At 41.8% G+C, this 14,219-nt stretch overlaps 1 protein-coding gene across 7 annotated transcripts in view; it reads left to right on the top strand.

Annotated features, from left to right (window-relative positions):
* The window catches only part of GRIP1 (glutamate receptor interacting protein 1), a 441,012-nt gene that overhangs the window by 380,705 nt on the left and 46,088 nt on the right, over nt 1-14,219 (top strand). For all 7 annotated transcript variants that reach the window (XM_006769627.2, XM_015567756.1, XM_006769628.2 and 4 more), the window contains 2 exons: nt 5,835-5,904; nt 7,945-8,090. In XM_006769627.2, coding sequence (XP_006769690.1) covers nt 5,835-5,904; nt 7,945-8,090 — 216 coding nt within the window. The remainder of the gene's footprint in view (nt 1-5,834; nt 5,905-7,944; nt 8,091-14,219) is intronic.

Below are 14,219 nucleotides of genomic sequence, written 5' to 3'. Positions count from 1 at the left end.
ATACATATATATATATATATTTGTATATAACTATAATCCTAACAAATTTTATTCATTAGGATGATCATTATTTATTTTACCCATAGAGCCCTCTGAAATATTTAAATCAAAGCTCTGCCCCCACCAACTTTAGTGCTAATGGCAATTATGCTAAAGGAGTAAATCAAGAGACCCTTTCTCAAATATACACAGAGTGCTATTAGTGAAACCAAGGAGCTGCAAGGGCTCATTGATGGTTCTCACCATCTTTATACAAACTCCTCTTTTGTCTTCTTCACCTTGTGAAACTTCTGAGTGGTAAGAAACAGGCCTCCATCTCTGAACGATACCATCAGAGCCTTTCACATTTGGCTTAAGGCTCACTCTTCATACCTAATTGACTGAGAAATGAGTCCCTCTGAATTTGGATGTGGTGAGCGGTTTTAGGCTAATTTTCTGAAGTTCTTGGTGAGACATTCATTGCACATTATCACCAGGCATTACTTTCATTGATGTTATGGCTATACCACAGAATAATTTATCATAACAAATGAAGTGAACGACCTGGCAGAAGGATGCAGTTTGTGACTGGAAGAAGCATCTTCAAGTTCTGACACTTCACCCAATCAGAAGCCAGAGAGTGCAGCCCACCTGCCTCTCTCAGGTCAGAGGATCCTGGTTGTCATGTGCAGTTGTCAGTAAAGTCCCTTTGATATTGACATTGTCTTCCTTGGTTTTATTATACGAATTTGCATCTGATTTGTTCTGAGCATGCCTCTAAGCAATTTATGTATCTTCCCATTTAATCCTCAAAGTGGCCCTGTGATGTCTATGCCCATTTACAAGTGGAAGGTAAGGCTCAGCTGGATAACTTCCCAAAGACCCAGGGCTATAAAGGCTAAATAGGGATCCAAACCCATCTGTCTGACTTAACGTTGGCTTTGCCGTCACATTACCACTCATCCCTGTCTCTATCTCATTAATGAACCTTCCCAGATCCCATATTAGAAAAGCAAAAGACAGCATTTGGGGAGTGCAGTTAATTTGTTGACTCTCCTTTTCAATTGTGACCGGAATGTTTGCAAGGATAAAATCTCACTTTTTAAAAAATAAAATCATTAAGCAGTTCATGACATGCACAACAAATCCATCATTTTCCCTTAAAGTCTTAAGCATATTTAGAAGAGCATAGTTGACGCTTTTGCCAAGTTTGCAATATAATCTCTACTCACTTCAAAATCAAATAACTTGTTTCACTTGTCAAGCTATATCTATATATAGTTGTAATTAAAATAAAACTGAATGATCATGTATGTGTTACTCCAATGACATTGGACACTTATCAGGCCCATTGAGCAAAGTACTTTAACTAGCAGAGTAAATTCTATGAATGGCTACATATTATAGAATGTTCCTGGAATGCTTTATTGATTCACATTTAATTCACTTCAAAATTCAGAAGATTTCACCTGTCTTTTACTACAAAGTTTTTTTAAACAAATGATAAATTCTGTCATTTTCTAACTCTTCCAACAACTATTTGAGAGGAAAAGAATCCATGTTCACTTTAAGAATAGCTTCTGATAACAAAGAATGACTAGTAACTTTAAAACTTCAGGGGTCAAAGATGATAGCTTGAACACATAGATTTAGCTCTTACCCCATTTTAAAATGACAGTATAGATTTTTCAAAAAGCCAAAAACCATAAAGAAAAGAGGAAATGGAAAATAGACAACAGCAACAAAATTTGCAAGCGGCAAAGAACATGGAGAAAGATGAATTTAAAGAAGCAGAAGAGAAAGCTGGCAGGGAACCTGATTTATATCCTAAACTCCCAAGAGACCCAGGAAATGGTGAAATCAGGAACTTCTGGAAGTGAGAGTGATGGTAGAGCTATGACAGGAGTATTGGTTGGAAGTCTATTAGGGGGAGGAAATGGAGGACATCATTAATGGTGTCAATAAAGAAAAGAATGAATTAGCCCCTTAGATGCCTTCTCCCACTCAGCACAGCCAGGCACACCTTTCCTCCCTGGCAGAAGCCTAGTTGTAGTCTCTGGGAACCGAGGGTCTCTGGATTGGGGGGCACAGCTGAGTGTGGCATGGCTACTCTGAAAACAGAGTAGGTGAAAGTTTACGTACTGATGTTGAGACTGTTAGTCTCCCCCCACCTCTTTGAGCCCCAAGTTCAAAGAAACCAGTTAGCCAGGCTTAATACCCTACAAACAAGAGAAAGAGTCAGAGCTATCTGACCCAAAGAAACAGCCTAGCAGCCTGAACTATACAGTGAAGACCAAAGTGCACAAGCCCACTCAGATGCCCCAAATGTTCAGCTGTTTTGGGTCACACTCTAGTATAAACAGAGACCTAAGAAAAGCAAAAACAAAACAAAACAACAACAACAAAAAAAACAGACACTTGAGGAGAGAACCTAATAATGCAAGACTGTCACCAAAAACAAGAGAAACAGAAGAAGAGCACATGTAGTAAGAAGAAAACTTAAGAAAAAAAAACCTATCATTAACATCATTTGCAACATAAGATACTATATCCATAGGAGGGAGGAAATGATTAGCGGTACTATTGCAAAATAACATACAGAGGGGAACAAAGAGCTTTAGAAACATAGTATGGAAGAAATGAAAATAAAAGTCAATAAAATATTAGAAAATAACTTTGTGGAAAATTTCCGGAAATTGGAACAAAAGTAAATGAGGGATCTAGAATAGAGAGGAATTATACAGGATGAGTTCAAATAACAACCATTACAGAAAGAAAGAGGAAAGGAAAGCATCAAATCATTATACAAAATTGCCTCGCATTGATGGATATAGCTTTCCAAATTGATGGGTCCAGGAGTCATGAGTGAAAATAGACCCACACCACTCAAAGTGTCTAACTCTCAGAAGCCCTCAGGAGTGAGGCCAGTTAATGAGTGAGATCCTTCCAATGAGAACAGTGACAGACTTATGGCTGCCAGAGGGGAGGGCGGTTGGGCGATGGGGTGAAAGGTGAAGGGATTGAGCAGTACAGATTGATAGTGACAAAATAGTCATGGGGATGTCAAGTACAGCATAGTCAATAATATTGTAATAACTATGTACGGTGCCAGATGGGTACTGGAAATACCGAGGAGAACACTTTGTAAAGTATATGATTGTCTAACCACTGTCCTAAACACCTGAAATAATACAAGATACTATTGAATGTAAACTGTATTTAAAAGAAATTAAAAAAAATTTTTTTAAGAGAAAAAAGGGAGAAGCAAGACCACCTAAAAGGGAGGGAGGTCGGAAAGCGAGTCCAGTGCGGCTGGGAAATCCTACCAACAAGAAACACTATGTGGGGCATTTCACATGCTCTGGTCCAATCACTCTACATGTGAGAACAACCTACAACAGAAACTGTTGTGACACTGTCAGGAGCCCATAGAGATTTGGCCCCACTTCTGGGTTCAACTTTATCCCTCTGATGGTCATCCACTCTGAAGACCCTTTCAAACCTCAGGCATGGCCTTGGTTAAAGGAGAAAGAGAAGGATCTAATAAATGTGGGAATGGCCACCATACTTGTCTGTAGACCATGAGAAGTTTCTGACCTCTCTGGAAATCTGCATGGGTTTGTCCAAGAGGTCACAGTGCTTGTTTCCTCTGTTGCAAAGATGATACAGATGGGTTTGATGGTACAGCTATTATTGTTTCGTTTCGGATCATTTCAGTGGAACATGGATTTTTAAAAAACAAAAACAAAAATCAAGAGAAATATTGAGTGTTGTGTCATGGTTACTTCTGCTTGGCAAAATATTGTGTAAATTCATTGGCAGATGCTTGGAAAGTTGTTTTTGCTGGTAATAACAAAGTTTTTATTTCTGTGTCCCTTGCCCAGAACAATTTGCTGTTCTGAAATATGGCACAAGTAAAAATGCTAGATGTGTATATTTCTCTAGAGGAATTATTTCACATCATTGCGTGGAGATAGAATTATGAATTAATTGTAGTAAATAGAATGTTTTGCATTCTTTGCTAGAAGCCAAGAATAATGATTGAATGAAGTCCCATTAACATTTCCTATGTACTAATTTAGACAATGGGTATGGTATTGGTATATGTGTTTGCTTTTTCTTTCAATGTTGTGTTGAGATATTAAGCCATCTGTTCTTGTGCATAAACATTTTTCTGGGATTCAGATGGGATTACGGGCTATGATATGGTTCTATGATTATTATGGGATGATCAGACTGTTTATAAGAAAATCTTACTTTAGGGGCCTTTTAATGATCACTACAAGCTTAGGTTGGCAAAACATTTCCTCTTGGAAGCAAATCATTTTTTTACAAGTGTTGGTATAGTTAATTTTAAGTATCAGCCTAAATTAAATGATACTTCTAAATTCTTAAATTAAAATGATATTTTCGAATTTATTAGGACTAGAGTTCATTTTCAAGATTAATTCTACATAGACTCATTACTAGTTTTTTTTCATTCTCATAAAATGGAAATATTCCTAAGAAAATTTATAAAGCTCAAAATTGATTATTGTGCCAGATAATAATTTTATCTGTAAACTCAATAAAGGTTATATGTACATGACTATATTATGAATATGCATAAAAATGTAATTAAATAGCACCAAATATTTACTACTGTCAATAAAATAAAATAGTCACATTCCAAAATATTTTAGAGCATTCCAGGTATGAATTTGTAAACAAAATTTAAAGATTTATAGTATATCTAGCAAAAGATTTCCATCTGGGAAAATAAAGAACTTTAAATCAGTGATTCTCATCCACATTCCCACCCAGGACACTTGAGTAGTACAGTACATTTCCATGACAATGGTGTCTCTCCCTTGAAAGGCGTTAAGGACCGGAAAAGGGAACACACGTGAGTACCACTAACAGGAGCCCCCAGTGACTTTTTAAAATATATATTTTTATTTATTTTAGAGAGGAAAGGAGAGGGAGAGAGAGAGAGAAACATCAGTGATGAGAATCATTGACCAGCTGCCTCCTGCACGCCCCCTACTGGGGATTGAGCCTGCAACCTGCCCAGTGGAGAATCCACCCTTCGTCTCCCTCTCATGAGAACCACAGATAAAAATAGATTTAGATCTGAGGGGCAGCTCTCTGATTGTTTTCTGCAATTACAAATTTAAAATGACTATGCTTTAGTTTTTAAGTTTATAAATACTAGTGGCCTGTTGCACGAAGATTCGTGCAATAGGCCTTCCTTCCTCTGGCTGCCAGCACCAGCTTTCCTCCGGCACCTGGGACCCAGGCCTTTGGTCTGGCTGCAGCAGCGAGGCTTGGCTTCTCCATTCTTGCTGCTCCCAGCCCCTCCTTTTTTTTTTATTTCCAGCTCCTCAAAGGGAGCCCAGGGCAGGCTGGAAGCCTGGGTTGCCCCTGGTGACCAGGCCACCAGCCACTCCTTGAGCGGAGTCCAGGGCCGGCAGGAGCTTGGCTTCCTCCATCACTGGGAGCAACCCAGGCCTCCTGCTCTCTCCAGCTCTGTGGCCGCCGCCATCTTCAGTCATCTTCAGTATTCCTTCCGCACCTGTGTATGCAAATTAACCACCATCTTTGTTGGGTTAATTTGCATAGTCACTCTGATTGGCTGGTGGGTGTAGTGCAGTGGCAGAGTGATGGTTAATTTGCATGTTTCTCTTTTGTTAGTGTAGGTAATATAAACATGTTTACATCAAGAAGATGTAGTGTGCACATTTCTAATTCATTTGTTGACCATCTTTGCTTTACATACAAACTATACTTGCATTAACAGTTATTATAAAATAGAAAATGTATAGTAGGTGAATCATGGATATAAAGATGTGACTATTCTGTCTTCATTGTTACAGCTCCGTCCAGTAGAAAACCGGGAGATCCCCTTGTCATTTCAGATATCAAAAAAGGCAGTGTGGCACACAGGTAAGGAAAATGTCTTCTTTGTTTATTCCAAGGCATTTCTTCGTAAAGCAGAAATGACCCCGGCCACACCCTAGGCAGACCTTGCTAATGGATCGTGGTAGCTTCAATATATCCCAGGCAGCCGCATGAATCAGTCATATTTGGTATTCCCAATGTCAGTGCTGTTGTAGAAATTCCTCGGCATGCTGATTTATCTCTGCACCCAGTACAGAAAGCATAGGCCTGAAAATGTATTGTAAGGCCTTTTATGAGTCCAACAGAGGCTCTCCTTCACAATCATATTCCATCTTTCATTCTCCAACTGGAAATCTGAAAGTGGCCTTAGGTACACCAGACACCCCACGTGGAGACAGTAGCTTATGCAAGATCTTTGCTAGATGCCAGGATGTCCTTCCTGGCCCAGCCAGGTCCTTCAGCCTTTATGTTTTATTTCCTATTTGGTCCATATCCATCCGAATCAGGAAGTCTCAAACTTTTGGTTTCACGGATCAAAAATGTTTTTTTACTTTCCAGTTAAGGACTTTTTAAAAAATCCCACCTATTATCACAGCCATTTCATTAAAGAAATATTTTAACCCTCAAAAAATAGTAAGTCCCTAGCTGGTTTGGCTCAGTGGATAGAGAGCATCAGCCTGTGGCCTGAAGGGTCCTGAGTTTGATTCCGGTCAAGGGCACATGCCTGGGTTGCAGGCTCCATCCCCAGTGCGGGGTGTGCAAGAGGCAGCCGATCAATGATACTCTGTCATCATGGATGTTTCTCTCTCCCTCTCCTTTACTCTCTGAAATCAATATTTTAAAAAATAAATAAATGCATAAATCTGTTTTTTAAAAAGGTAGTAAGGACAGTGTGTGAGTGTTGGTATATATAGGTAGAGGCTCCACTGTGACAAAGAGACTCATAGGTAAAGTGGATCAAACAAGGCAGCAGTTTGTCTGTCACATAACAGTGGGGAGTGTGGCAGGCCCTGCAGGGCTGGGAAGTAGCTCGCCATCCTCACAGCTTGCTCAGCATTGCAATCTTCTAGCCACAGAAGGGAGGTAGGGGTGGGGCCGAGAGAGTCTGGGGTGTGCATCGCTAAGGTGTGATCCCAAAGCAGGAAGGAGAGAAGAGATGCTGGGAAGCAATTAGCAATCTCTTTCGCGGACCCAAAGCATAAAAGATAGTTCTTATCAAAACATAACTTTATTGCCAGCGTGGCTCAGTGGTTGAACATTGGCTTATGAACCAGGAGGTCACAGTTCAATTCCTGGTCAGGGCACATGCCCTGGGCTGGGTCCCCAGTGGGGGGCGTGCAGGAGGCAGCAGATCAATGATTCTCTTTCATCATTGATGTTTCTCTCTCTCCCTTCCTCTCTGAAATCAATAAAAATACGTTTTTTAAAACAACATAACCTTATTTACAATTATGTGTGTATACATATACACACACACAAACACATATACAATCATATCATTTTTCTTATTTCATGATGGACCTTATAAACTTCCAGAGACACACAGGGATTCACAGCTAGTATTAGGCCCTCCATGGCCACACTCCAGATAGCAAGTGTGGAAGTCACCTTTTTCCCCACAGTGAGCTCCCCGCGCAGGTGGGAATGGCAGAGGCGCTGCATCTCAGCCCTCCACTCTGTCCCTCCCACCGTGGCTGCCCTCGCTCCCGCCACCCTGTCCTAGCATCTATGGCCAAGGGTCCAAAGTGGCACGACAACGTGGAGAAGCATAGGAGGCCGGACATTCCCTCCCTTCCTGGGAGCCTTAGAGTTCCTGAGTGAGGCTGACAGTGTTGTCCTCGCTAATAGAAGGCAGCACAAGAAAAAGCTGTTTTTAATACTCTGCGATTTCTTGTCATGGCGACCATCCAAAATAAAACTTAGGGAATGGGGGCGGGGGGAGTTGTCAATAAAATTCAATTTAAAAGCAGTTGAGGAACCGCTTTTCCTCTAAGATTACCATCATGCTGCATGATGCTAACGCCTCTGAAATGGCCTCGGTATGTGCTCATCATCGTTAGCGTGTTGCTATGCATTTGCCAACAGGACCGGAACGCTGGAACTTGGAGATAAATTGCTTGCAATAGACAACATCCGCCTGGACAACTGCTCCATGGAAGACGCCGTTCAGATCCTCCAGCAGTGCGAAGATCTGGTGAAGCTCAAAATCCGCAAAGATGAAGACAATTCAGGTATTGATAGCCTCGCCTTTGGAACTGGTGTCTCTAACTGCCCATCTGCCACAGAGGATATTAGATCTTGATGTTTTACATACAACAGCTGGCTGGTGACATTGCAGCGGAGTTTTACATAGTTAAAAGGGGCTTTAAATTGTGCATTGAGAGTTTAGTGTCAATTTTAAGTAATGGTGCTTTTAAACGATATAATTAAGATAGTGTCATTATAGAACCATTATTACAACTGTATTTAAATAATCTTTAAAGATGAAAACTAAATTATCATCCAGGACTACCCTAGTACAATGGAACAAGTCATTTTCAAGTTGATAGTTATATTTCATAATTATAACCATAGTGCATGTTACATTTTTACTTAATTTTATAAACCAGTTATCATTTTACAAACCCTTACTATATTTTTTATTTACTGCCTGTAATCTATTTACCATTCTTCTCTTCTTGCTTAGATTGCTTTCAATTGTTTATTATTGTAGATAGTGCAATCACGGATATCTTTAGGCATAGATATCTTTATTCAGTTGTTCATCCTTTGAATTATTTCATTAGGAAACGTCCCTAGAAGATTGCTGAGTCAGTTTGAGATGGAAATCTTAGGATTCCTGATGAGTCTTCTACCATGTTTCTTTCTAAAAGGGCTGTATCCATTTTTAGTGCTTACAGCAATATATGAATCCACTGGAGCAGTGCTTCTCAAACCTTAGTGGGCCTCAGGATCGCCTAAACAGCTTGTCTTAAAAAAGAAATGAACAGACAAGTCCCAGCCAAGTGGGTGACTCAGTTAGTTGGAGTGTTGTCCCATACACCAAAGTTGTTGTGGGTTCAATCCCCAGTTAGGTTGCGTACCAAAGACAACTGATCTCTGTCTCTCTCTCTCTCTCTCTCTCTCTCTCTCTCTCTCTCTCTCCTTTCCTCTCTAAAAATAAAAATTCAATAACATATCCTCAGGTAAAGATTTTTTTAAAAAAGCAACAAACAAACTCATAGAGAACTTTTTTGTGGTTACTGGATGGGCGAGGTTGGGGAATAGGTGGAAAGGGGGAAAAGATTTAGAAGTACAAATTGGTAGCTACAAAGTAGTCTCGGAATGTAAAGTACAGCATAGGGAATATAGTCAATAATGCTATACTAACTATGGTGCCAGATGGGTACTAGAATTATCAGAATAATTGTTTCATAAGTTACATAAATGTCTAATCACTATGTTGTATAACTGAAACTAATATAATACTGTATGTCAACTGTAATAGGAACATTAAAAATTATTTTTTTAAAGAAACACAGTTCTTGGGCATTGCTCCCAAATTGGGCCCTGAGATTCTGCATTTCCAGCAAACTTCCTCATTATGCTGCTGTAGTCCAAGGACCACACTCTGAGTAGCCCTGCAGTAGAAGCCCTTTTATCTAATTATGATAAGAACCAGAGCTTATTGGGAAAAGTCCATTAATTGAGAGTCAGCAAAATGTGGGGAATTATGGAAAATATATCTATATATATAAAAGCCTAAGTGACTGAACAACCAAACGACAGAATGACCAGTCGACTGGTTGCTATGACGTGCACTGACCACCAGGGGCAGAAGTTCAACACAGGAGCTGCTCCCTGGTGGTCAATATGCTCCCACAGCCAACCTTCCATGTCCCCTCCCCCAGCCAACCTTCCGCAGCCACTCCCCCCTGCTGTCTGGTCCCGGTTGGCCCTGACTGGGGCCAGACAGCCAGTCTCCAGCAGCCCCTCCCCATCTCCCCTGCTGGCCAACCTCCCGTGGCCTCCTCCCTCACCCCATCCCCCCATCAACCTCCCACCGCACCAGTCAGCCCCGATGGCTGACCAGGCCAAGGAACCCCACCCATGCACGAATTTGTGCACCGGGCCCCTAGTATATCCATAATATAAATGTTTAATTTAAAATTTTGCCAGTCTTACCAGTGAAGTCAAGGCCTTTCCTAAGAATATTCTGCAGATTATAGTTGCATGTCTTGTTGCCTGTTTGTTTGCCCAAACTATACCCATAATAATGAATTTATGATTTCCACTTTTAGATTTTTTTGTTCATTTGTTTCAATATGGTGAAAATTTTAAAAATTCAATGCAATCAGAATGCTTGCTCCATCTAGATTTTTATTTTCCCGAATGTTTTTGAGTTTTTCCTCTATATAATTAATAAGTATATGTTTATGTTTGCTTAATGAACCCCTTTTATAGAATCTTTCCAAAGAATTTGATTTTATTTTCATAGAACCACTATACTCATATTTTATACATTATGTAAGATTCATTAAATTACATAGTTACAATAACAAGTAAAAATTGGATAAAACAGGCTTGGGGATAAATGTAATTGACTCTAAAATTTCAAACTTACAACTCAAGAGGTAGCAGGAGCAGCAGTACATGGGGCACTAAAGAGGGAGACCTGCTAATCCGCAGGAGTCCATGGCATCCGTCAGGAACCTCGCGGAGAATGCGGAGCCACAAGTAGTCTAGTCAATTGGGTGATTGGAGCTTGGTGAAGAGAGCTTCTACTGTTTCTAAGTTCATCCAAACCAATAATGAGTTATTATGCAAGTTCTGGAGTCACCTGTAATGAAACCATCTAGACCTAGAGTTCATGGTTATGTCAGGCAATGTGTTGCCGATTCCTACTCAAAGTCAAAACAAATTGGTAGTTACAGCCAATTTGCACAGCTGGTAAGGACGATTCTGTCCAAATATATAACCAACATTTTAAAATATGCATAGGTTTCTACTCGTTATTTCCCAAGCATCTGATTTTTTGTGCCAACATTTGCATCCCTCTCCTTACAAGCAGGCTTCGATTGCACTTTCCTTTTGGAGGGAGAAAGCCTCCAGCAACACTCGGTTCTGTCTTAGAGAAGAGGCAAGGCCCTGTGGAGAACCCCACTTTGCACGATTTGCCAAGCGAAGCAGGTCTCAGCTACCTTCCTTGCAGAGCGAAAAAGCCAAGACAGAGGAATACACAGGAGAGTGAGGCCATAGTGTCTGGTCGGTATTTGGAGCTCCGGGTTGGCGATGCTCCAGTTCCAAAGCCAGGCTGAGCACGCACATTGGGGGGAGTTTCAGAAACATGAATCGTTGCTTTCCTTCAGCTCATTTTCCCCCTTTAGACCTTTCCCGCTATAATCTCTATACCTAACATGATGATCATTAGGATATGCTTATTTGAGCATATTTTCCAGCTTCACTGGTTTCACTGCACTGCCTTGCACCTTACCCAGGGAGATGGCAGAACTATTCTCAAACATTAAGTCCTTGTTTTTCATTCAATCACGCAATTTATTTAGTGTCTATGAGGTGGAATCTACTGTGCCAGGGACTGCCAATTAGATTTAAAAGGACACAGTCCCTGCCTGCCCTTATATCAGTCACTGCCTTATAAGAGAAACAGAAGAAAATCAATAATTAACAACATGATGCATGTTCTAAGGGTGTGCAGAAAATGTTAGCAGAATGTACAGGCAGCCCTGATGCCTGGAGAGCTCAAGGAATGCTTTGAACAATCTCTGTCTTGACATTGTCTGGGAGGTATTGTTAGAATCAACCAGAGGAAGAGTATGAACCAAGCAGGAGGCCAGAGAGCATGGCACATCTTAGTACCAGACGTGGCTGAAGCAAAAACGATGTGTAAGGACTCGGCAATAGAAGAGGAGAAAGCTCTCCTGAAGCCAATCATCATGGTCCTTCTGAACCACGTTAAGACATTTGAACTTTCCCCAGAAGCCAGTGCGGAGGGCTTATCGCGGGAGAGTGAGGCCTTAGTGTTTGGTCAGTGACCACCAGTTGCAATCATTTACTAGAATAATGAATGAGACATTTGAGAGCGTCTAAATTAACTGTTTCTAGTCCTTTCTGGGAGAAGCTGAAGAAGAAAATGAATAAGAACACTAGATTGACCCTAGCTGGTTTGGCTTACTGGATAGAGCATCTGCCTGAGGACTGGAGGGTCTCAGGTTCGATTCCTGTCAAGGGCATGTACCTTGGCTGCAGGCACTCCCCAGTAGTGGGTGTGCAGGAGGCAGCTGATTGATGTTTCTCTCTCATCGATGTTTCTAACTCTCTATCCTTCTCCCTTCCTCTCTGTAAAAAATCAATAAAATTAAAAAAAAAAACAAAACACTAGATTGGCTTCCCAACTGACACACTGGGAAACGGGAAATTAACTTCCCTGAGCATCAGTTTCCTCATCTGTAAATGTCCATTTACTGCCTACTTCGCCTGGCTGTCTTAGGATCAAAGGAGGTAATAAATTGAAGTACTCAGCAATAATGTTTGGCACTTAATAAGGCCCAATGAATGCAAATGATCAACAGTCATTATTAGGGTGTTACTAAAGCTAATTTTAGCTTCATTTCACAATGGCTCAATCTTTGGAACACTTGATTATAGGCATTTCCCTCCCTCTATATTCAAGACCATTCTGCCTTCAGGAGCCTTTGCACTTGTTTTCTTTCATTACCACAGAAACATAAATTAAGTAGAGCCAAACCGTTCCTGCCTGGGTCCCAGGCTCCAAAACAATGGCTGTTACCCAATCCCCAGGTCCCCAAAGATGCAAATAACCCTCTTGAAATAAAATCTATTGCTTTGCCCTGGTTGCATCTAGACTCACTATAAACGCAGATGGGAGAGTTTGGTGATCTGAGAAGGAACCTTGAAGCAAACCAGTAGAGAATTTGGAGGAACTGTAAGACGAGGTAAATGGAGGCTTCCAAATCTGTCTCCAATCATTTCTAGGGGTCTGCAGAGACCACACGACAGTAAGGAAGCTGTTCTAAATGGTTCATTTACTCAGGCTGTCCCCCTCCAAGAAAGGTGGCCATACTCTGAAATGCATCCCATCACTTTTAGTTTAAAATGAACTCTGATTGACCTGAACAGTTAGGCATTCTGAAGGCGCTCTCCCAAATCCAAGCCGCCTATTCGGCCACAGGAGCAGCTGCCGTTATGGATTCACGCCAGAGAGCGCTCATTCTGTTAAACAGGAGGCACTTGAGAAGCCCAAAAACAACGTTGCTGATAATTAATGCTGCAATTCCGCATCTGTTCCGTGGTCCCATTCATTTTCTTAACTAGAGCCAAGCAGAACAAACAAGGAGGCTGGCCCCCTGTCATGTCTTTCAGTAATAGTTGTAAGCCTTCTGTTGTGATGTAAAAGCTGCTTATAATATCATTAACATCTGGTTAGGCTCCTGTAGCAACTTGCTGGTGATCCTGCATTTTTCCTTTTCAGAAAGTTTCTGTTCCTTAAACCCTCCAGCTGCTGCTTCCTAGGCTGGAGCAGCCTGGAGGAGAGAGTGACTTGGAGGGCTTCCACCTCCAAAATGGCCTGAGCATCACGGGCATGCCTGCCAGCTCCTCAGCTGCAGAGCCATGCACGTGCCAGTTGAGCTCCAGCCCTAGGCGGCAGATGGGCCTGGACGTGCAGCCTGGAGCTGGCGCAGCCACTCTCAGGACTGTGAGGGGAGGATGCTCCAGGTCCGCTGGTTCCCACAGAGGCAGCCCCGGCCTTACCCTCACACTTGGAAGGAGCCAGGTTGGGTTTATATCACTTTGGAAAAGGAAACTAGGCCTTGGAGTAGCTGGGAGGGTGGCTCCCAGAGCTCTCTTCCCTCGGAGCTGGTGACGTAAACATTCATTCACCTTCACTCACCTGTTCAGGCATCTACTGCAGCAGCCTTGGGGTCCTAGATCTAGGCTCTGGGGATACGAAGATGAAAATCTTGTTTTCAAGGTGATCTTATTCTAATGGAAGAGACAAGGAGAGAGATAATTAAACACCTAGTGAACAGGACTGGCTAGAGCGCAGGCCTTCTCGGTGGGTGGGGGCAAAAATTGGAACCGGAGATGTTACATCACTGTGGTGAGTGACCCTCCACAGCTCAGCCCTACCTGAGTGAATCTTAGCCCTTCCTATTTCTCTCGTTAGGAAGAATTTTAATTTAATTTCTCTCCTTGTCGCGGGGCAGAGGCAAGAATTAAAATTAAAAGGTGAGAAGCACTAGAAGAATGCAAAGGAGTGTGGGGTCTCCCAGGAAAGGCCTGGAACTCCCGCGGGGGAGCCGGGAAGCCCTCCTGAAAGACAAGACATCTGCGCCCAGTGC

The sequence above is a fragment of the Myotis davidii genome, unplaced genomic scaffold (genome assembly GCF_000327345.1).
Source record: "Myotis davidii unplaced genomic scaffold, ASM32734v1 scaffold523, whole genome shotgun sequence".
NCBI lineage: Eukaryota > Metazoa > Chordata > Mammalia > Chiroptera > Vespertilionidae > Myotis > Myotis davidii.
The sequence above is the reverse complement of the archived record's forward strand: the minus strand, read 5'-3'. Positions and strand labels throughout refer to the sequence as shown.